The 23,933-nt window shown below is 47.4% G+C and overlaps 1 protein-coding gene and 1 long non-coding RNA gene across 12 annotated transcripts in view; one reads left to right on the top strand and one right to left on the bottom strand.

Annotated features, from left to right (window-relative positions):
• Window positions 1–22,822, top strand: part of ctif (CBP80/20-dependent translation initiation factor) — a 35,443-nt gene extending 12,621 nt beyond the window's left edge. For 6 of the 11 annotated variants that reach the window (XM_078088109.1, XM_078088111.1, XM_078088108.1 and 3 more), the window contains exons 8-13: window positions 6,233–6,309; window positions 11,812–12,430; window positions 12,706–13,005; window positions 15,100–15,255; window positions 20,271–20,324; window positions 20,840–22,822. In XM_078088109.1, coding sequence (XP_077944235.1) covers window positions 6,233–6,309; window positions 11,812–12,430; window positions 12,706–13,005; window positions 15,100–15,255; window positions 20,271–20,324; window positions 20,840–21,061 — 1,428 coding nt within the window. In that variant the 3' untranslated portion in view covers window positions 21,062–22,822. Of the gene's footprint in view, window positions 1–6,232; window positions 6,310–9,389; window positions 9,471–11,811; window positions 12,431–12,705; window positions 13,006–15,099; window positions 15,256–20,270; window positions 20,325–20,839 lie in introns of all 11 variants that reach the window. The other 5 variants (XM_040197775.2, XM_078088107.1, XM_078088104.1 and 2 more) reach the window with 1 other exon arrangement.
• Window positions 2,590–12,041, bottom strand: LOC120831897 (uncharacterized). The gene is made up of 3 exons (XR_005714131.2): window positions 11,901–12,041; window positions 6,364–6,475; window positions 2,590–4,318 (listed from the first exon to the last, which is right to left on the bottom strand). It is a non-coding gene; the product is annotated as an uncharacterized LOC120831897 (long non-coding RNA).
• Window positions 22,823–23,933: the final 1,111 nt, after the last annotated feature.

The raw sequence follows: 23,933 nt of genomic DNA, 5'->3' as shown, positions 1-23,933 counted from the left end.
TCGTGCTGATGTTTTCATCAATATACTCGGCATCTCCCAAAGCTAACCCTTTACAACACAGACCCAGGTTTTCTTTTCCCAATCGTAATGTATAAGAGGATGCAAGTATATCCCTTGCATTCGTGATTTTGTCGTATCGCTGTCAACGAGATTCAAAAAAGTCGGCGGGGGGGGGCCACCACAGCAGCAGGAGGTTAGGACTCGACCGGGCAGAGAGGAAGAAAGCAACCCGTCATTCAGGAGACGTCCGGTCTCCGACTCGTGAACAAAGCCGTCCCACAGTGGAACAAAGCAGGAGTCCGGAGCGGAGATATCACAGACTGGTCGGCCCCTTGCGTCTGGAAGCGTACGTGCCGCAGAGCAGGACTCCAGTCGAGAAGGGACACTGGGGGGAGGAGGGTGGGGGGGCGCGGTCTGTTGGCCGTCAGTTTGTCTTGAGCCCTGCAAAACCACTCGTAGGGTTTTTACTCGCTCACAGTTATTGTGCCTTCTGGCTTCTGCCCACCTCAAACGCATCTTTTACCTCGCCTCCCTCCGCTCCTTCCTAATGGCCCTTTCCTTTTTTTTCTCCTATTCTCTTCTGACCGTCATCATTACGCTCCGCGCCCCCCCGCATCTCTTCTAATGCTGTCCTTCACTCCTCCCATCCATCTTTCAAATGTTGGTGGGCAGCTGAACAATATCCAGGGGGTCATGGTGACCAGCGAGCCCCTCCCTGAGCACTCTTCCTGCCATTGTTCCCCCTGCTGCTGCTGCTTGGCTCCATTCGCTGCACACATAGCGGCCTAGTCGCGGCTCGGCGGCTCGTTGCAATCACCGGAGACTCAGGAACACGCATGAAATGAACATAATTCCACCGAGGTATCCAATAGCGGTGCACGGGGTTCTTGTTATATTTGAAAGACAGGGAATGAGCCAAATGCATCGTTTTCCAGGTGCACGATAAGGAAAAGCATTGAGAAACAGTCGGAGTAAGAGGATAATTTGCTTTCACGCCTCCTTTCTTCCCCCCCCCTGAACTGATTTACACAGGTGGCGTGTAAGTGCTGCGCTTAATCCTTAGAAATAAGGTAACCTCCAGCCTCGGCCGTGACAGAATTCGTTTTCCGCCCCTTGCATGTGCTTACGATGCTCCGTCCACGATGTCAGTTCCTGGTGGCGATACGGCGGTGAACTCGTTCCGATGGAGCCGAGCGTCCTCACAACAATAGAGGTCATTAAATCTACAATCTGCACCAGTTTAAATCTAACCCAACTAATACTTACTAATACTTACTAATAGGCAATGTAGATAAAACCACGGACAAAATCTCTGTCTGTCCGTTTTTATCTCTTTATCTCTCTCTTTAAATCTAACCCAACCCTTTGTGCACGCCAAGGGTCGGTTTGGATTCTCCAGAGAAAATGAGCTGCTGTTAATGGAATGTAGCGCAGAGAGCACATATGATTTGAGTCCCTTTTGAGGATGGGGGGTGGAGGGGTGGGGGTTGGGGTGGGTGGGGGAGCATTTGAAACCTGCTGCTGCAGCAGTGGTTGTGGCATGATTAGATTTCTGTAGGGTACTACAGGTTATTTCTCCTCTCTGACACTTTGATCCCACAATGGCTCCATCTCCTCCTGCAGCTACCCCCCCATCCCCCCCCCCCCCCCCCCCCTCCAACACCCGAGTTCTTTGATGTGCCCGTCTACCTGTCTGTGCTCGGCTGTGGGCCCGGCATTAGATCACTTATTAAACGAGACGCGGGTGTCAGGACCTCGCATCTCGTCCTCTTATCACCGATCGGCCGACTGCGTGGCAGCTTCCAATCTCCTCTGGCGTGGTTGGGGGGTGACTGCAGAGGGACTCTCATGAAAGGCCTGGAGGGGGGGGGGGCGGGACCAGGAAACGTGGCGCACATTTTCGACTACAAGGATTTATTTATTTATTTTTTACAGGGAAACAATTCCAACAGTTTACTGACAGACTGATTGTCGCCTTTGTGATACATGGAGTTGCCCAAATCAGAGCCGGTCCCTTTGTGCTGCATTGTGGGTAAACTGAAAAAAAATCTAAAGTCAAAATTGGAGCATGAATATTTTGTAGCACAGCGATTTTGCCTGTTTCTATTAACTGTACCCATCAATGTTAATATCATCTGGGCTGGCCTCTCTTGTATTTACAGTCTCCTCTTGTTTTCATCCTCTCTCTCTCTCCCTCTCTCTCACTCTCACTCTCTCCCCCTCTGCTCACATCGGCGTGTCGTGCCACGCCACCCTCCGGGGCAGTTTTTAATTTATTGCTTTTGGCCGAGGGCCCTCGCAGCATAAATAAGCGCAGTGATGAACAATGGCCGGGCTGAATGAGCATCAGGACGGAGCTGTTCACTTTCTATGCAATCGCAGAGAAAGTTCTATAATCATCGGTCTCCGTTTCTGTTCTCCTCATTTTCATCCCTGTGGGCTTCAGTCATTTCCTTCTTCTGCTTCCTTGTCCCTTCTATCCATTTTCACGCTTCGGCGCCGTCATTGTTGTGGATGGATCGACGACGGTATCTGACCTGGGTCAATGAAAGAGCTCGAAAAAAATGTGTGGGGGGGGGGGTGTTAGTCATAAAATACAATGGCCGAAATCTGCATCACTTCCAAATGAGATGTCTGCTACGTGGCGAAGTGGAGCGCTTGTCAAAAGGACACATCCTTTTTTTTTTCCCAGCTGGGATTTTCCTCTGGATCGCCGCGTGGTCTGTCAACTTCCTCTGACAACACAATGAATACACAAAACAACAGCTTCCCCCCTCCCCCGCCCTGCCGCCAATCAGGCCCGTAAAGTTTAGACTTGACAGTTAACCACGTTTCAGTTTTTTTCCTTCGGTTGCTGTTGGCGCTTCATGTTCCACCTGTTTGTAAAACGGCGTTACGATAGATGGGGCGAAAACGGGCTATTGTGGAACACGTGGTGCCGTTACTTACTCCGTCGAGATGATCTCGTCGACGGGTTGTTTAATCGCCACAACTGAAACGACTCTTGGCTTCGGTATAAAAACGCTTCACTTTTCAGCCGTGCCTCAGAGACGAAAATAACCAACGAAGAAAACTAATTAATGTGCCAATCCCTCGCCCACAATGTCATCGCTAACTGGATATAATGAACGTAATCAAGTGACATGAATGTGAAGTCGTGGTTGTTGGTCCCGTTTCCCTCCGCTGGCACACTTCCTCTGCGTTGACAGCTCCAGTCATTTTCATTCTGCGCGTTCCGTTAAACTTTACATGAATCACGTTGTCAAAACTGTCTTTTCTCCAGTCAAAACACGTCCACCCCCCCCCCACTTTTCATCCACTCGTTAATCACAATAACACTATGTGTCTTTGTAGCAGTGGGGGGGCATTCCAGTGCTTCCCTTGTGATTCTTGAGGTGGAGAATAAATTGAGTGTGGCTGTGGCAACTTTCCAGCTTTCGTTGAAGCACATCCGACAGATCTGGTGGGTAAAATGTGACGTTCTGTGTAGCTTTAGCGACACATTCACGCCAGTGATGTTTTCCGTTTGAATGCCGCTGAAGATCGATCGTAGTGGCGCATCGCTCTCTTCTGAAACCATCTCTACCACTTGATCAATTTCGTCTTAATAGTTTTTACTTACTAATAGGCAATGTAGATAAAACCACGGACAAAATCTCTGTCTGTCCGTTTTTATCTCTTCTCCCTTTCCTGCTTTACGCAGCCAGCCAGCACCCCCCCCCCCCCCCCCCCCCCCTTCCTCCTCCTCCTCCTCGCCATCCCCGTCACGTCCACAGGGCTTGCGCTGCCTGCCATGAGGTGAGGGGTCTCCTGGCTGGGGACCAGGACCGCCCACGCGTCCCTTTGATCTGCTGCACGCTGGCTGCTACCTGCAGATAGCGCATTCACACACACGCACACACACACACACACACACACACATGCAGCACGCAGACACACACACAGCGCGCTCCCTTTCAACCAGAGAGACAACTCCACGTCTCTCGCGTCCGCCTCCTCCCAACCCGTCTGATGCGTCGCACGCACAGCTGTGGCTCTGAAGCGTTTCTCTTAACGCAACGATGCTCTTCTTTTTTGGGTAGTAGACACTTCAAAAGAGACGTTTTTCATTTAGCGCAAAATTTGGAAAAAATGAGTCTGTGCGTGTATGTGCGTGTGCGTGCGCGCTCTGTCATCTGGTTACCATTTGAAGGGCAGAATTACAGCTAATGATATCCTAGAGGAAAACTACAGTAGCTAAACATGCAACAGTTCCCCCGTTTATTTCTTTTTTCTCTCTCCTCCCCGTCAGGCGGCTCCAGCGGTGAGTCGTCTGAGTCTGGGGGGAAAAAAAAAAAGAAGCAGATTTCACCGATATTAATACTTTTTGGGTTAATGCGTAGAGGAAAGCTTTGTACTAGCAGACAGTTTAAGTGTGTGTTTGTTTGCCTTTTGCTGCATGTTACTGCACCACATGCATAGACCCCCCCCCCCCCCCCCCCCCTCCCCCCCACCTCCTCCCCTTGCCCCACCAAACTTGCAGCCTCTGCCATCTGGATTCAATCAGAACCCAACAATCCCTCAGCAGTCTGTGTAGGAGAGAAGTAGGTTAGAGCCGCGGTTTGAAACATCTAGCAGCCTCATTAGAATATGTGCAGTATGTGTTTGTGCAAAAGAGGAAACCTGAGACCGGTTTGCTTCACAGGTGACGCGTTTTGTCCACACACACACATACATTAGTACATTAGTAAAGACTTAAGTAAAAGAAAAAAGATTTGAATAATGCAAGTACTTTGAGAGCCACTGAAAAGAGGATTAGACTTTTCTATCATTGTACGGTAATAAATGATTTACTGATATTGAACTCTTTGGTTTTGATTAATCCCACAGAATGTATCCACTTAATAGTGCACGAGTAATTTGATCTGTTGACTTCATCACGTCTAAAACCACATGATACTTTTGGTACACTGTTTATCTTGAAGACCAGAAAGGAAGAAGTGGATTGTACCAACAGCGCATGAGTCTCTCCTCCCTCCGCACACACTTTGTACACACCGTCTTACACACGGCCTTCAGTTGAGAGTGTGGGGAAATTTGGGGCTTTTTGCTGCAACTGTTTGTTGCACAGCTCACACACACACACAAAAACACGCTTCCCGCATCTCTGATTGACATTGACGCGAACTGGCACACACGCTAGCATCCACCGTTCATACACACAGTGTGCGCTATCTGCTCGTAACATGGTGTCTTGTGTATGCACAGCAGTTAGACAACACACACACAAACAAACATATACATAGTCACGCACATTTATGCAACGGCTACCATTGCACACGGTGTGTCGACAGGACAGCGCTGGTCCTCGGTCACCTGTAGCCATGGTAACCGCTGAACAAAGTGATGCTGAGCTAAGGGCCAGCCTGCTGTTTGATTGACAGGGCTGGTGTTTAATTGATTTCCTTTTCACGGAAATTACACTTTGGAAGTAAAGAATACATTCAATGAGATCATATACCACCGTCAGATGGCAAAGGAATGTATATAATAAAATAAAAATGATGTTAATTTGGATGAATAACTCATTATCTTATAATTATTATTATTATGAATAATATTGTTTCTGTGCCTGGCGACCGTTTGGTTAGTTGACAAGAAGCAGAACCTTGTTCGAGGTTGTGCTCGAGAGTTTTTCATATTCTGAGGAATGTTTGAATCCAGAGAGAAATAAATACCAATTTTTACCTTGAAGTCTTGAAAAGAGAACAGCGCTTCATCCTACCACGCAATGTACTCCAAAGGTTTTTCCAGTAGAGATCTATTATATTATACACACACACACCCACACGCACCTCAGCTCTCTATTAAAACTGAAACGATTAATCAGTCGATCCCTATTTTGAATATTGATAAGTTGTTGACAGAAACAAATCCCAGCACCATCAACATTTAAAATGTCACCTCAGGGAAATTTACGTTTTAATTGTCTGACATTTGTAAACAAATAATCAATTGAAATAATAAAGAAATAATTCAGAAATGTGGATCGTTATTCGTATTAACCCCAATCAACGCCACGGATTTGACGAGCCACTTCTCTTAATCTCTTTACGTGTGGTATTAAAGACAAATCATAGAACGAGGCTATGAGGTTCTGTACTTGTTTGAAAAGCACTTTAGCAACTGTTTCATGTGCCGTGTGGATACTTTCCACAAAGTGATCCTTCTCTGCCTTCTTTGTACCCGACAGGTCTTCTCACCCCTTCCTAATGAGGCAGAGATCGCACACACCAAAAAGCTCTTCCGACGCAGGAGAAATGACCGACGGTAATGACGCACACACACACACACACACACACACACATACGCACACACCCCTACCTCAGTGAGAGGGAATGCTTTTGCTGTTGATGTCAGATGTCAGTGCACAGCCAGTCCTATCCTCTCCCCCGGCAAATCAATGTCAAGACAGGAATGTAGGCTCCACACTTCGCTGCAGACAGGAAAAAGAAGAGGAATAAATATTTTTTAAAACACACAGGAGACATTCAAGGTTTCCGGGAATGAAGACCGTTATTCAGTCACCGATTCCCCGCGCTCGCGTTTCTTTTCATGGCAATGCGTTTACTCGTCATGCATGGTGACATTTAGCCTCGTCAACATCGTCCTCCTCTCCTCAAACTGTTAAATCCGACACTAAATGCTTGTACCGGGGCATCGGCTTTGACTGTGCACACTCTGCAATCTAATTTCACCCGAGTCCGACTTCACTGAGAGGAGAAAAAAAAGAAAAACATCTCGTTCTCTCGCTCCCTGCCCTGATGTCACTGGAAAACCGTTCTTCAGTTGCTAAGAGACCAGCAAAGGGAAAATATTTGGGTTGTATTTGTGGTTTAAGAAGAAAAAAAGAGGAAATTTCAGCTCTATTAAATGGACAAAAGAACTTTCATCCTTGTTTTTAAGCATAGAGAGTTATTGGTTGGGTCAAGCGCTATTGTGTTTATGTGTGATGGACGCAGCACAGGCCTGGCAACAATAAGGGAACAAAAATATAAACTTGGACCGAAAAGCAGTTTGCTTCGGCTTCCTTCTATTTGTTTTGTAAGCTGGAAAATTGGCCATCCTGTTTTCATGTACGCTTCCAATTGGACTTTGTCGGTGCTTCATGGTTCCTATTTGAGGGGAGATTTTGCACACGTGTGTGTATTTGTTGTATACTATACGTGTGTGTTCTGTTGCTTCAGGGATGATGAATTGCATAGGAGCAGATGCACATTGTAACTCCCCCCCACACACACACACCAGCCTAACCCTTTTTCTATTTTTCTATTTGAAATATATTAAAATGTGAAACAAACTAAAAACGCAAGAAGAGACTGGCGAGTGCGCTCAGACCAAATAGAAAGACTTAAAGCTGTGAATTCTTGAAGGCGGATTTTTAAAGTTGCAAATGGCAAATTCTTAACACAAAGTGGGATAATTTACTTAATCTGAATCTTTCAACCACAAGAAATGAGAAATACAATCTCGTTGGGACTAAAAATATGTATTACTTTTTGCTCAATGACTCCGAATGATGTAGTGGGTTTTGATGTAAATATCGTGAATGCAGATTAGTATATTTTGGGGTAACGTGCAGTAACAAAAAGCCTTTTAACCTCATGCCCCCTTAAACAAGAGAGTGTTGCATGCAGTACATGTTGATCAATTAGAAAGGGATCATTGCAATATGATCTACACAATATGAGAAGAACACAGACAATTATTCCAATCTGATCTTCATGAATTTAGTTTGGAAATAGTGGCTTTCTATGTTCTTTGTGGATGTATCCTGCAGCGCTTACCAGAGTTCACCTCTTAACAATCTGGGCTTAAGGAAAGGTTTAAGCAAAGGTTAGTTAAGTTAGGTGGGTAGTTTGGGAATTTGCAAATCATTTTTATGGAGCTCCACATGTTTGCTCACCAAATACATTAACTGCACGTCTATCAAACATGCTTATCCTCTTGTGTCTGCACAGCCTCCGGGTTCCCAAACAGAACACAACAAACAGCCCGAGTCAATGAATATTAATGCAAGAAGATACCGAACCGATAGTGTTGTATTCTTATATTCTTTATATTTAATGGCGTATTGTCAGCACAGCTGAGAAAAAAAAGTAGGAAAAAAATGGATTTGATGATGAATTATGGAGATAAATATCGATCATTTAAACAGAGCTGAGGAAAGAGTGCGACTGTGAGACGGAGGAAAGGAAAAGTGTGGGCAGGCTGCGGCGGGGAGGGAAAGAAAGGGGAGGTGGTGCATGTGTTTTTACTTTAGTGTGCACGTCAAGCAGGGCTGAAATTAGTTGTGATTTACTGGAATGTGCTGCTTACGGCTCTCTGCTCTAACACAGAAAGGGGGAGCGGGGAAGAAGGAACCCATGTGCTCCCCATTTGCTTTTAGGTGCTCGACTTAGCTCTGTCGCACTCGCTAAAACAATTTATTCACAATTGAAGAGAGATGATTTAACGCTTGGCCTACCTGCCATCCAGCTCCCCACCTTGCCGCTATTAAGGGATAAGTTAATGAATACTTAAGTGTGAGCTGTTGAATGGAGAGGGGGCATTTCTTAGGAGTCTGTGTGGCACTAAATCTCACGGCATTGAGTTCCAATTCCAGTCTGTTTTATGATAAAACCGTGTGTGTGTGTGTGTGTGTGTGTGCGCGCGTACATTTACGTACAATGGTAGGTGCGCTTATCTTTCCTACACCTACTATGAACCACATGCTCTTCCGCTGCTTCTGCAACGTTATTGACTGCGATGTCTAAATTGTGCGTGCATGCATGCGCGCGCACGCACATTGAGTCAGTTGCTGAGATTTTGAATCTTTAAACCTGTTTAAAACGGAGTAATGAACGAATGCTCAGCGAGGCGGCTGCAACCCGTCTCCCCACAGTCCATTAAGGCAGCACAAAGCCCAGGCCGAGGTATCGACTGTCTGGCCTGCAGGCTTCTCCTCCTCCGGGCCAATCGATTGGCTGGCCTGGGTCGGCCAATGGCCCAATGGATCCGCCCCCCCATCCACCCACCCACCCACGATCAATCATCAGTATCCCACCACCACCACCACCCATGATCAGAACTGCCAATTCATTTCACATCCTCAGTCGCTGTGGTTCTCTGCATGTTGTTTGAATGACGTAGTTATCAACCTGTAGTTGTTGTTGTTGTTTTTGTGTTGCTTGTTTCCCTCTTTGCCGCCCTGCTTTGTTTGTTTGTTTTTTACCTTCCCCTCTGTCTTTTATGGCCTCCTGTCTTCTCCTCCGAAACATCCCTTTCCGTTTGCCGCTTCGCTCCACTCTTCATGCTCCATCCTTCCACCTGTCTGCATTGTGGCGCACCTCCTCCTCTCCTGCTTTTAGAGCGGTTGATCAGTTCACCCGAGACCAGTTAACCGTGCTTCTGCCTACTGGCCCCGGGGGGAAGCGGCAAGTCTCAGCCAGGTTAGTAAAAAAATAATAATACATAAACCAGATACTCGGCACAAAATTGAGCCTGGGTGCAATGTCGGCATTTGATCCCGTGATTTGATTCACGCTGTTGGAAATAGCCTCGGCATTCAAAGGTCAGCTGACTATTGTGTAACATTTTTTTTCATTAAATACTTCAAAAGACTTTCAGACTCGTCACCTCAACAGTTCCTCATTCGATGGTCGATCGTGGCTCAAGACGTCGTGTGGCCCGCGCAGCCAATCCCATCAACGCTACTAGCTACCGCACAGCTGGCTCATCGAATATGAATAACATTTCATTACCGTCTCACGTTCACCTGCCAGCGTCAGCAGGAGATCAGGAGGAGGGCTTATTAGAGCTGAGCAGCTCGCGTACAGATCAAATTGATCGTCAGATGAGTGAATGTGGGTGAGAGAAAGAGAGAGGGACACACAAACCATCAGTCATTAAATGAGTCATTGAAGCATCCTCCCAAATCGGTGCTATATATATATTTTATATGAGTTTTTGCATTGAGGCTTTTGAGGAGAGTCAGAAAGCGCCGCACACAAACAGTAAAAAATACACTCAAACACGTTTGCTTTCTGTGTGCTTCTGCCAGCGCACAAACACACAAATTCATTGATATATTTATATGAAAAAAACCATGGCACGACTGTTTTCTCCCTTTCAAATTTTCCTTTGGTCAAATTTCAAACTTCTCAGAGCAATTTCTCAGAGCCCCGGACCGACGTCTTCAAATGTGGTCTTTTGTGGTCATTTTAGTTTTAGCCTAACCAATGAGAAGTGAGCCTCATCCTTCTGTACGCTGTAGTCACAGTTGCTAAGCGTAGTTCATTTTATAGTTTTGATAATATCAAAGAAACGTGTAGACATTTTCAGAAAGTTGTAGAAGATTACAGCAATATAATATTCTGTTTTGTCCGACCAGCGGTCCAAACCCGAAACCGATTCACATTATTTTAACGCAAGACTCACAAAAGCAGATTCTCTCATTTGAGAACATGGAACCCTTTTCTTTTCATTTCTGCAACGGTCCGTTTAAAAAAAGTTTTTTTTTTTAAATTTTGCATGAACAATAAAATCCATTTTCTCCGGCATGTAGCGGTGCTGCAGTATTTCTTCTGAAATACTCATAATAAAAAGTTGTTTGACCTGCACATAGGAATATATTAAAGTTCTGTGCAGCTCAAAGAACATTTCCAAGGTTGTTCAAACACTAATTCATTTGGGGTGGAACGAGTGGGATATTGACACGCCATCCTCTTTCACAAGGTAATAGTCGGGCTTTGGGCTTTTGAAATGCAGTCTCGAAAATGTCCGACCTATTGATTCACCTTTCTTTTTTTTGTTTTTCTTGTCCTTAAATCAAGCTATTGAAATTCGGTTATATTAAAAAGTATGAGGAAAGGCCTTTGTGTGATGGATGAAACCCCTCATTTTAAGGAAAGCCGCCTGCCTCCTCAAGGCTCAAACCGCCAAAGATTTCCCTTTTGTGTAACTTTTTTCTTTGTCGAAAGAAACCTTGCAACTTATTTTTTGTTGAACTAACTTTTGGAAAGATAGATGGGATTCAATTATTTCTCCATGATGGACCTAGTAGCGACAATCGATTTCAAACGTGAGGCTGGATTTGACCCAGTGTTTCATTTGTCCTTCAGTAAGCGTTCGCTGTCGTGTCGCCGTTCGTGCACCGAGGTGCAGCTCAGCGCAGTTGCTTTGTGTGTTTTCGTTTTCTCTATTGAAACCATCCGATTCGGCAACTAGCTAGTTTCCATCTGTGGTCTGTGGCGGGTGAAATGAAGTGAATCAGGTTTGTGGTGAGCCTCAGTGGATGCTAAGTGCTCCTTCTTCAGGCTCATTGAAGAAGTGTTCAGGTCTCCACCGTTTAAGGGGAACCAGAATAAAACCCATCATTTCACGATCCTCGATTGGCCCTCTGTCCCTGGTTATTTATATCCATCCCTACGCCCCAAAAGATGTACATTCCCCAGACTGCGTCTGAGCGAAGGTGTGCTAGTTTACGTGCGGATAATCGGTCGCCTCCTCGGTGCCAGAGCGACTAATCCCCCGAACCATCTGTCAGCGGCTCGTCGAGCCCACAGTCAGCGCAGCAAAAGGACGGAGCCACATGTAAGCATTCATCGGGCTTTTGAATTTTTGGTGATTTTCTAGTTTCTGTCTAGTCGCTTGATGAAACAGAAAAGGGGGGTGGAGGGAGGGGGGGGCTGGAGACCATCAGGGTGCCATTGTGACACAGAGTAGTTTATAGAAAGCAGCCAGCTGCCGCGAGATCACAATGAGGCTGACTGAAACTTGCTCTCATTCCAGGAGACAACAGCGGCCTCAGGGAGATGGAGGAGGAGGGGGAGGAGGAGGTGGTGGTGGAGGAGGAGGAGGTGGACGAGGGAAGAACCAACCTCAGCTGATACAGCAGCAGTCACCGCAGCACCAGAGGGATCCGTCCCAGCATCCATCTCCAAACCAGCAGGAGCAGAATCTCACGGGAGGAGACAACAGAAACATCAGTGCCGGTCGGCCGCCTCGCCAGTACCAGGGAGGTCACGGGCCGCGCCAAGGGGGACCCCCGCACCACGGGTACAGCCAGAACCGCCGCTGGCCCCACAGTCAGAAAGGGCAGGGGCACGGACAGACAGACTTCACGGCCGACAAAGGAGTCCCCGCAAGAACTACCAAAGAGACGGAGAATGTAAAACCGGAGGAGGAGCCGATCAGAACGGCCCCCGACAGCGGCGGCAAGAGCCCCGCCGAGTCGCCCGGACCGGAGTCGACAGCCGGCACAAACGCCCGGCCACATCCGGCGGTCTGGAAGGAGTCTCCCAAGGCGCCAGAAGGTGGGAAGGTCGGCGGGGGCCAGTCGCAGCAGCAGCCCAGAATCAACCTGCTGCAGTCGTCCAAGGAGAGGCTGAGGAGGAGGCTAAAGGACAAGGTACCCAAAAGCTGCTTAGTGGCCGTCAGTCAGCATTAAGGCGGTCGGGAACACACACACACACATGCTGCCATTCAGTGTTGTGATGGTTGATTGTTGTGGTACTTTAAATAGTAATAAAAGCACTGATAATAAAGTAGTAATAATGAAAAAAATGATATTTGAATTGCAAATAAATGAAATACAGACATCCGGATGTTGGTTCAATAGTGTGAGCCCTTGATATGCGCACTCCACTCTTGTCGTCACCCACTGCTCTCCTCCCCCCGCCTCAGGAGGAGGCGCGCGTGGAGGCGCCGGGCTCCGGCTCGCAGAGCATGGACCGCCTGGTGGACCTCCTCAACAGCATGAGGAGCAACAGCAGCGGGGTGGAGCAGCAGCTGGCCTCCTTCATGGAGGAGGCGCAGTGCTCGGCGCGGTCCGAGGAGGCCCTGGCCCAGGTGGTCAGCACCATCTATGCCAAGGCCGTGTCGGACCGGAGCTTCGCCTCCACGGCCGCCAAGCTCTGCGACAAGATGGCGCTGTTCATGGTGGAGGGGACCAAGTTCAGGTCGCTGCTCCTCAACTCGTTGCAGGTGAGAGCCCCCCCACCTTCACCCCCCCCCCTCCCAACTTCCAACACATTACCTATCGACCTTATAAGTAGGTCAGATTGAGGCGGACTCTGTGGTCTCCAGTTATTGGTTTGGGAAAATCTGCTGCTCTCGTCGCAGCATCTTAATTGTGTGAATCTACTGCTCTTCTCTTTTTTTATATAATCGAATAAATGGATATCTTAGAATGGAGGCTGTTATCACTTCAAAGCAGCCCAATTTAAATAAACACTGCCTCTGGGAGATTGTGAGTGGTATTTTTCCACGTTTTTTATGACATTTTGTAAACTCAATTGTCAATTGATTAACCTAATCAAAGGTCGAGCGTTACCGGTGCTCGATAATAGAGTAGAGATTTTTTGGCGAACCGGTCGTTTTCAACTGAATTCTCCCTTTAATTTAAATAGTTTAATGAGGGAGCACTTCCAGGTGGCAGCAAAATGTGTGTGTGTGATTTACTGTAAATGTCAGTGGCTAATCTAAACAGGGAGACCTGATGACACACACACACACACACACACACACACACACACACACTTAACAGTTCATGTCAGTTCATGCCCATATTTCACTGCCTCTCTCCCCCTCCTCGTTCCTCATGAGCTCTATATTATTGCCTCCTCCCGGCTTGTTGCCCCCCCCTCACCCAGAAGCACCCTGCTCCTCCCTTCCACCCCTCCCTCCATCCTGATAGTCGGGACAAACTCCGCCTCACACAGGAGGCAAACAAGACCTACATGCTGTCTTCAGACCGCTGTGGTCTAAATGTTAAACCCCCCCCCCCTGCTGCCTTCATTTGACTCTTACTCTTTTTTCTTTTTTTTCATCTCCCACGGATGCTCATTTTAATCCCCCCCCCCCCACCCCTACACTCCCTTCTGTTTTTGTGGTTTTCTTCCATTGAAACACCTCTACCTTTTAGGTGTTTGGTTTTTCATCCCCGACCCGGCAGCATTGATCGTTACGACGCTCCCTGTTTCTTCCCTCTTTTTCACAGCTCTGCGGTCACCTCCTCTTCTTTCACTTCTCCCTTTTTAATTCCCACTTCCCAGCCAGCATGGACCCCCTCCCTGTCTTTGACATTCAGGTTTTTTTTTGTTGTTGCTTTAAAACATTTTAAATGCCACCAGTGGGCTCATGAAGGCCGTCATTAATGATGTTGCTTCCAGACTCCTAGATCTCAATGTGGGGGCAATTAGTCTGAGTGTAAAACGAGCGGCACGGCGGTTTGTTGTTGCTGTCTCTTAACGTGGTCGGACGCTATTCATTTCCACGCGAGGAGAACTGTGGCCTTTGCGTTTGTTTCATAACGCCATCGGCACCTTTCCTCGTCCCCCCCTTCTTTAATAAGCTTGTCTTCTCCGTCGCTTCACTACTGTGTTTTCGTCCGCTCTTCGACGTGTGTCTGCTGTGGAAGTGTCCAGCACGGTGGGCACTGGGAGGCGGGTGCACTTGTATTCCAGTGGATGGATTTATTTCGTACCACTGTCGCCTGTTCAAGGCCGCGCATTGCGTCCGCGTACCAGCCGGCCGTCGGTGCAGCTGCGGAGGTCGGTGGAAATGAAGCCGTTAATGTTTCCAGAGCGAGTTCCTCCCGACTGCCACTAAAGTTTCAGTTGAACCTGCCACGGAACGTCTCCACAAGTGCGCATTAAACGCATTGACCCGTATTAACCCCGACACTTTTACCGCATTGACACCGTTTGCTACCCTTCGCTTTCAAACGAAATTAGCATATTCTCTTCTACTTCTGGCAGATGAAAGAAATTCATGAATTTGTTCCAATGTGCTTTTCAACTGCTTTTTGGCTTCAAGTGCTTTAAGCTGGGAGGTTAATACGCGCGCCACCTACAGAAGCTCCCGCCGGGGAGATAGCGGAGATGTTAGTGGTGATTACCAACCCCGCTGATGAATTTGCGGAACACTTACATGTACACCGACCTGCCGCCTACTGTGAATTCGTATCGCACATTTAACAAAAGATGGTTGGACTGCAGTTTTTCAATTATATTTTCTACAGCCAATTTGTTCTTTTAATGTATTATTTCTTTCTCCCTCCACTCCGCCTCCTCGCAGAGGGACTTTGCCTGTCGGGAGGAGCTCCAGCAGTCGGATGTGGAGCGGTGGCTGGGTTTCATCACCTTCTTGTGCGAGGTGTTTGGCACCATGAGGAGCAGCTCAGCGGACCCCTTCAGGGTGCTGGTGTGTCCAATCTACACCTGCCTGCGAGAGGTCTGTATCCAGGAGGGCTGTCAAATGACGTTTGAATATTCGCTTTAAAAAAACACATATATTTGAATATCTGGTTGCGCATTAGACAATAACAGGAAACATTATTACAACGAGACATAATCACTTGTATAGGTAATTTATTTAAGTTTAAACATATTTAACAGCATATTACCTACACAAAATGTAAGTAAATTAACTAATGGCCACGGCCGCAGATCTCTCGCTCACACACACACTCTCTCTCTCTCTCTCCCTCTCGCGATTCTTGTCCCTCATACATCAGGCTTCATTCAGTGGTTGAAACTGAAAGTTTTACAGTCCCGACAGTGAACGCTGTGATCGAGCTGTGCTGTAAACACTGAACTTTTCATTGGCATGAAACGGCAAATAATCAAACCACTGCATGAAGCTGTTGTAGCCGATCTAGTCTTATTTTATTCATGCAATATACAGTCCGTAGTCAGGCGCGCGCCCGCCTGCAAAGCAGACAGCCGCGCCGCTGCCGCTGTTGTGTTGTTTTTTTTACATTAGAATATTCATTTTCACATTCGAATAGTTGTTTTTAACAACTTGTGAATATAGAATATTCATTGACAGCCCTTGTATCCAGATATACCTTTGTCTTTTTTCACCAATCAATATGCCAGCTAAAATGAAAGCGTGGAGGTGGGACTGTACATCTGGTCTGCCCGGGTGGAAATGCGCACCGAGTTTCCCCTTTTGTGCCGGACGTCGTCTAGACTCGATTCGCCGCAGCGTGGTTTTGTTTGCGGTGCACGGGACACCGTCAGTTCCAGGAACATGCATGACCCCAGGGTTCACTTCTCATCAGCTGATCCTGCTGTCTTGCACACACGGCCTCGGTCTCTATGGCGACCAAACAGGGCAGCCGCGGCAGACGCGCCGCGATACAGAAGTGGTTGACGAAAGCCGGATTATTGAAAGGGGAAGCGAGCGAGCGGAGGGGGGGGGAGAAGGGAAGAGGTGAGAGGAAGCAAAGGAGTCTGCGGTCAGGTTGACAGTTACAGTTTAGTAATGGCACGGCGCGCAAAAGCAGAACGGAGACGAGGGACGGCAGAATCTAGCGGGCCGTCTCCATGTCTATTGTCGAGGGGTTGAGAAGAGGCCAATGGCCGGTTTGAGGAACGTGCCAGGTTCACCACCCACGTCCACACCTCTGCCCGTCTCGCACTCTCACACACACACACACCCAACAATCAACACGAACTGCCATCCACACCCTGTCTGAGCGCGTGCTGGAGCGTTATCGCCGCTTGTTAAGAGGACTTGGCGTCCTGACCCACGGCTCGTAACACTCCTCGTTTTCATCGTCGGCAGTGTCACATTTGGCCTGATGTTTTCTTGGCACACTTTCAACATGTTTGTATAGTAATATGTGATTTAGTGGACTTGTGGTTGCCATAGTTTCAGATTTTTATCCATTTGCTGTTTTGCCCCATCGTGTTGTAACATGTAGTTGTTGGATTCCAGCTGTAGTCTGTTTGTGTGTGTGTGTGTGTGTGTGTGTGTGTGTGTGTGTGTGTGTGTGTGTGTGTGTGTGTGTGTGTGTGTGTGTGTGTGTGTGTGTGTGTGTGTGTGTGTGTGTGTGTGTGTGTGTGTGTGTGTGTGTGTGTGTGTGTGTGTGTGTGTGTGTGTGTGTGTGTGTGTGTGTGTGCGTGCGTGCGTGCGTGCGTGCGTGCGTGCGTGCGTGCGTGCGTGCGTGCGTGCGTGCGTGCGTGCGTGCGTGCGTGCGTTTGCATATGACTGTGTGTTTTCATGAGACTGTGTGTACCTGAGTAAGGTCCGGGTGGTATGGCCAAAAATCCATATCACGTTATTTAGAAAGATTTTGATATCACTGTATTGCTTTTTCAAGTAAACACATTCATTCATTGACCCCGAAAAGGGCCGTTGTTCGCGCTCGCTGGCCAACTCGCTAGCAACGGGCCGGCGCGTTAGCTAGTTCGATGTGGCTGCTATTGTTGCCACCAGAGGCTCGACAGACTTTGCAATGAATCGTTTTCTGATCCAACGTAATTTTCCAAAACCCAAAACCCTCCAAACGGACACAGCTCCTCTCTCGGGCTGCATCTCTCTGGCCGCCTATTGTTCCTCCCGAAACTGTACTGCGTGTTTTCATGTAGCAACAGAGTTAATTTTTATTTTTTATTGGTGTTACAAATTGTTTATGTGTCATGTGGTGTTTTTAAATTCTGCCGCCCGCCAAAGAGCATCGTCAGTTGTTCTGGCGTAACATCGGTAAGAACGGTACGTGAGAAAGTCATACCGTACGTGAGATCTTGTACCTCACAGCCTGAGTGCGCGTGTGTGTGTGTGTGTGTGTGTGTGTGTGTGCGTGCGTGTGTGTGTGTGTTCGGCCGGCGGCAGAACAGGGTTATGTAACAACTGAGGTGTGCTGAGACGTGTGTCTGAGGATACATGACAGCTGTACGTGAAAGAAGCAAGCCGGCGGGCGGTGATCTCATCCATTCATGATTTACAAGCCAAAATAAATAATACATAAATTCCACATTGATGTAAGATAATCTTACACACGTGTGCATTGAAGCACACGTTAATATCGATTTTGGCCTTATTCCCCATGGTTACTCGCCTCTGATGTTAACCGTAAACTGACAAATCACATTTGAAGTTGTCACATGTTTGCTTGCTACACTTTTAGCATGTTACTGTAGTTGTATTGGTTGCTAAGAGACTTTGCGGTAGAGCAGCGATTGAGCCAAACAGCGGTGCCATTAAACTGTTTAAATAACGCAGGCAAATCAAAGGTTTACAGTTTTTAATAAAATGTACCCAGACAACTGCGTAAATGTGTGTACGGCACAGCCTGTACTGCACTGCACATTTACAATGCAAAACAGAGTCTCATTAAAATACTGTATCTTTTTCAAAAGGAGGTACAGTCCTGCACAGCCTGCACAACAGTCGTGGAAAATCAGATGGAGAAAAGGGCAAGCAGCAGGGCACTCAAATTATCATATAACAATCTCCTACCGAAGGAAAAGACGTGCACGTGGCCCACAGACGCCTTCATCGGGGTGCTGGTTTGCAGAGAGCGTGCACGTTGGCGGCCGTTTGGTGTCCTCGGGGGCTTTTTATATCGTGCGTGCATACTTCAGCGTGGGCCCTCACGGTCTCCCCTCACCCTCATCAGCTCAGAAAATAAGTATAATAGAACAATGATTATGTATAAAAAAAAAAGAAAAGGCAAAACTTAAAAAATATTTTGAGCATCATTGATTGTTTGTTCTGCAGTCAGACCTGCTGTTGCTATGCAACTATTCAAGTTGAAACCGTATTAACGTTGAGCGCTGGTTCGTGTCATCAGCACTCCGATGAAACGTGTTTTTCTGTTTAATGAATAACTAGTTGACCTCTTAGTCGTTCTACGTTCAGTATTACAAGACGATTGCAGCCGTCCTACTTTGTTCCTGATAAAGTCGCAATGTGTATTTTTTTTCTTATGCAACTATCAGAGATTGATTCGTTTTCAGTTTCAGCCGAGCGGCTTTTGTCTCATAGAAACGGCGTTTGAATCTGCAGCCGTTCTGCCGACAAAATGCAGGTAACATGATGTGATTCATATATTTTACAGAGATGAGCTGGAGAAACAGACAAGAGAAGGGGGGGTAGAAAGGGAGGGGGGGCCAAGCAATTGCAGTGGATATGGGCACTGACTAAATGAATATAGATTAAACCATTTGAAAAAGGTATTGAGCAATAACTTTACCCGAGCTCCCCAGAGAACTCATTATGAGCTAATCCTGCTTGTCACATAGCTCTCCTTCCCCGGGAACGACGGCACTTTGGTTCCCACATCAAACGGCGCCCGCCGCGGCACGCCGCCGGGCGGACGTCCGCTAGGCCTGAATGACGGCCCCGGAACGCCATTAAGCGCTCGGCTTAGACATAACAGCTCGCATCGAGCGCGGATCTCAGCGTCAGATGGTGGGGATCCTTTATTTTGTTTGCGGTTATGCAAAGATCCAGATGTCATTTCCGTGACTTGTTTTTGTTTCCTGCATAAAGCAAACAGGGAAAAAAGCAAAAAAAACAAACTTGTTACTCAGTCTTAAGTGTATTATACACTCATTTAGCAAATCTTTAGTCTTTAGTGGGAGCGGAACTTTCGATGCCCTCGTGCCTGTTTTTAGTTTTTGACTTTGAAAATAGAAGCGTTCCCTTTTCTTTAAGAAGAAACTCTTATTTACACCATGCCGGGAATTTAGTATTCCATTATTTAACATAGTTAAGCTTAGTTTATAATTCATGTTCTTTGTGTCTATTATTACCTCAGTTCAATTATTAAGTTATTATCTATTATGTATGCTCGTCATGGTACATATGCCATTGAAAGTCAAAGCATGTCATAAAGTCATGGTGAGCCATGGAGTTTGACATACTAATGAAAACAGCCATAGTTTGGGGAAAAAAGACCCCAAATCTTATAGCATATGTTAAAAGAAATGTTACAAAAAATATCATAGTTTGTAATAAATAAAAGTATACACACACTTTTAGTATTCTGCCATTTCTTTCCCTCTGTAACTTCCTTCCCCTCCCTCACGTGTGAGGAGGACACAAAGAACAAAGCACTAGAAGGCTCGCGGTGCCTCCACCTCCTCTTTGTTTCCATCTTCTCCCCTGCATTGTTCCAAAGGGCCGCAGGTCTGCCCGTTGGTGCCTGGGGCCAGTGGCCCGGGGCTGGAAAGCCAGCCAGCATGTTTACCAGCGCCACTGTTTGTTTTGTGTCTGTCTGTGTGTGTGTGTGTGTGTGTGTGTCTGTGCATGTGTCTGTGTGCAGACATACAGTGTGCGCAAAGCCGGACATGATTTTAAATGTTAATGTAGAAGAAATATTAACAATTGAGATAAAGTCTCTCCTGATTCGCGCACACGTGGCCCACATCCAAATATACATTTCTATATCCGCGCGCCGCAGCTCTGCAGGGTCCCGCTGTCCTCACACGCTGTCTTGCTCTTGTCTCTTCTAGCTGTTGGAGTCCACGGATATCAAGGAAGACGCGGTCCTGTGCTGTTCCATGGAGGTACGGTGCCCTGTCACACACACACACACACACACACACACAGAGTTAACACTTGGTTCTTTGTTAGAGGCGAGAGGCTGAAATTAGAGGACTAGGCAAAGTAAACGCAGGAACATTTCTAAAACGAATGTAGGTTAGAAACGCACTCAGCGCTGCATGATGATGCTCAGCTCCGTATGTTCCGTCTCAAACACATTGTCTCCTGAGGGTTATGAATAACAAAGTAGCACCGGTGATTTCTAGTACAACTACGGTTTCAATCGGGGAGTCGGGTTCAGCTCACCGGCCATGAGATGCAAATAAGATCATTATTCTCTAACAAGTGTAATGTGGTGATATTTCTCCCAATGAACAAAACTGCTTTCCTGATGCTACTGCTCTCTGTCTCTCACATTCCCGGCGGGGTTTGGCCCCCGTGATGTCTAAGTCAATCCCGAGAAACAAGGTGCCAAATGTTGTTGCGTCTCTCACCTCCACCCCCCCCCCCCCCCATCCCCCTTTCTCCTCTTCACCAGTTGCAGAGCATGGGGCGTCTCCTGGAGGAGCAGCTGCCGGAGATGATGACGGAGCTGCTCGCGGCCGTCCGGGACAAGATGCTCAGTCCGGCCGAGTCGCCGCTGAGCCGCTCGCTCCTCATGGAGGTCATCGAGCTGCACGCACATCGCTGGAGCCCCCTGGAGGCTCTCACCACCCAATACTACGACCGCACCATCCAAAAGCTCACCACCACTGCCTAGGTGCCGGCTCGCACAGGAGAAGAGGAGGAGAGAAACCCCCCCCCCCCACCCCCCCTCACACACCCATCCCAAGGAAGCGTTTTTCCGGTTGACCACCAAAACAGAGTTTATTTGTATAATTTGCTAGTTTCTCTACAAGAAGATGAACCGGCACTCGGTCCAGTTGGCTGTGAAAAAGCCATCGCGGCGCCGCAAAATGCTTTTTATTCAAACCATAAAAGGCATGTTTGACAGTGAACGTGTTTTAATGGCCAGTAGGGGCATGCTTGGCCACACATGGTTTCTGGCTGCTGAGGGATAAAGGAGGAAATAGACATGAGAGGGGGGGGCGCAGCCTGCCTGTAGGGAATTGAGCGATCCGCACCCAAAGATGAATTGAGGTGGGGGGGAAGGGCGGGAGGTCAGGGTAGTCCGTGTCAGTCCCCTCATTGTGCTCACCGCCCCCCTCCGCCACCCCCCTCCCCCACGTCTCTCTCCGTCGGCCCCTGGGGTCTGTGTGGCTGATAATAAAAGAGAGAGGAGATGGAGGAGGAGGCAGGGAGCAAACACGGGGCTGTCTGTCTGGGCCGTCGGCCCCGCCGGGCCAGGGAGCAGGTCAAAGGGCCTCGCCGCGGAGCTCCCGCGACTCCTCCTCCAGCCTTTGTCCCCACCCCCTCCCCTGCGGGAAACCTTTTTGTGGAGATGAGACAGCGGGCCTGCTGCGCCGGGCTGGGTGGAGGATAAGGATCAGGCTGGCTGCAGTAGGGCGGCAGATGGCTGCTTGAGCCCATGTGAGCCGACACACCCCTCCGGCCCCCCCCCAGCTCCCCGAGCCGCGGCCGCCGTCACCAACAGAAGCAGTTAAGATATTGCAGTTGGGAGGGGGGGCAGCAGCAGCATTGGAAAATCATTAAAGCAAAAGCTGCTGTGTGATCGTTCCTTTGTTTTGGTCCTACGGGGGAAGTCTCCTTATTTTAGTTGCGCATGTATAAGCTTTGTAAACCACATCTTTGATATTATTATTTTTTTAAATCATGTAGTGTATAGTGTAATTATTGTTGGTTCACGTTGAAGTCTTGTTCTGGTATCAAAAAAAAAGAAAAGAAATGTATGTATGAGGTAGTAGACGTAGGCCTTATTGCACAGGTTTGATTTGCACTGTTTTGCTTTAAAGTTGGGAGAGAAAAAAAATCTTACTTTAAAAGGTTAGACTCCGAATCAGTGCTGGTGGATTCATATCAAACATCTCAGTAGCGAGACACATGGGTCGAGCGTCGTGAGGGTTTTTAGGATGTTTTAATGGACTAGTGGCCTTATAATTTATGCATCTTCACAGAGGCTCCCTGGCTGCGCGGCCGGTGGCAGCAGAGGACATGCGGAGGACTGACTCGCATCATTCGGTTACTAAAAGGACAGAAAGCGATGGGACGACATAAAGAGCATGGCACACGGGGAAGTGATCCGCTTCTTTAAAATGTTCCCGTGCTCGAGCCGTTCGTTGCAGTGGACATTTTGCAAGTGTTTAATATTGACTGTATTTGCTTTTGTGTTTGAGGAAAAACGACAACTATTAACCTGTGTATTTGAAGATGACAATGACAAAAAGAAGAATTCTTATCATGTGACCTCATTTGCTAATTATCACGTGGACCCCCCCCCCCCCCCCCTCTCTCTCTCTCTCATTCCAGCTAACGTGTGTGACATGATTTTCACGCACCAAGCCAATCATGTGGGCTCTATATATTCTACATTCAGTATATCGACAAGTATTCAAAACGGAGGTTGGGCGACTGTGGTCGTTCCTACGGCGACCTAGTTCTTTGTTTGGGAGTAGTCGTGCGCATGCGTGTGCAAATACGTATGCGCATACATACATGGTCACCCGTTGAATCTCCGTGTTCTATAATTTTATAATGTTATATCATTTTTTTTTATCTGTCTTGCATCAAGAATTATGAATCCTGTGACGTAGGAACACCACCCAGAAATGAGTTGGATGAGGAAGGTGATTTTAAAGCTCCCAGATGTTTGTTTGTTTGTTTGTTTGTTTCAGGCGGGCTGTAAGTGTTTGTCCATTTAAGAGGTCATTAGGTTTATTGTTTTGTTCTTTATTTCGTTTTCTAGGTTTTTATTTAAATTATATTAAGGTCATGTATGAATATATATAGAGATATATCTACAGATATAGAGATATAGATATATCTCTATATATGTATGTAACCCGTCTGGTTGGGTTTTCTGAGACGTGAAACCGTTGTGACACCCGGCTTGCTGTGTAAGTGTCGTATCACAGCGTTTCAGTCCAGGAAAAGAAAATACCCACCGGTGAGTTTCCATTATGCAAAGAGCAACTTGCTCTCACAGCAGATGGGGGCAGGTGGAGTAAGACCCCGTCCCCCCCCCGTCGTCTGTGGTACTGGAGCCTCCCCGGCCCCCCGTGTGCCCTTAGACCTTTCTGCTCGGGGTCCAATGACTCGACTATTGAATGAGACGCCCCTCCATTTGCATATTTGCATGGACATTGAAGAACGAGGTCCCGGTGAGACGAGCTGTACGTGTAGTGGGTCATCTTGTAAGCTCTGGGGGGGTTTTTTGTTTTGTTTTTCTAAGCAACTGAAAAATAAACTAATAGGAAAAAAGAATGATGGGACAAACTGGTGTGTTTTTTCTCTCATTTAACTCATTTAAACGTCTACGCCTTTCACATAGTCGCACATTAAAACTGAGCACGCGATCATTTAGAAACTTCACTTCCACTCATTTGACTTTGGTTGGACAGACGCCCGGGGCCCCCATCGGGAGATCGGGGCTCGGCCCCCCACCGCGGATCACCGCCCAACAGCCCGTCACACTTCACTCAGCGTGATCCCATACAACTAAATATTTAAATCCA

This window comes from Gasterosteus aculeatus, chromosome 14 (genome assembly GCF_964276395.1).
Source record: "Gasterosteus aculeatus chromosome 14, fGasAcu3.hap1.1, whole genome shotgun sequence".
Taxonomy (NCBI): domain Eukaryota; kingdom Metazoa; phylum Chordata; class Actinopteri; order Perciformes; family Gasterosteidae; genus Gasterosteus; species Gasterosteus aculeatus.
Note: the sequence above shows the minus strand (reverse complement) of the source record. Positions and strands in the feature narration are given on the sequence as shown.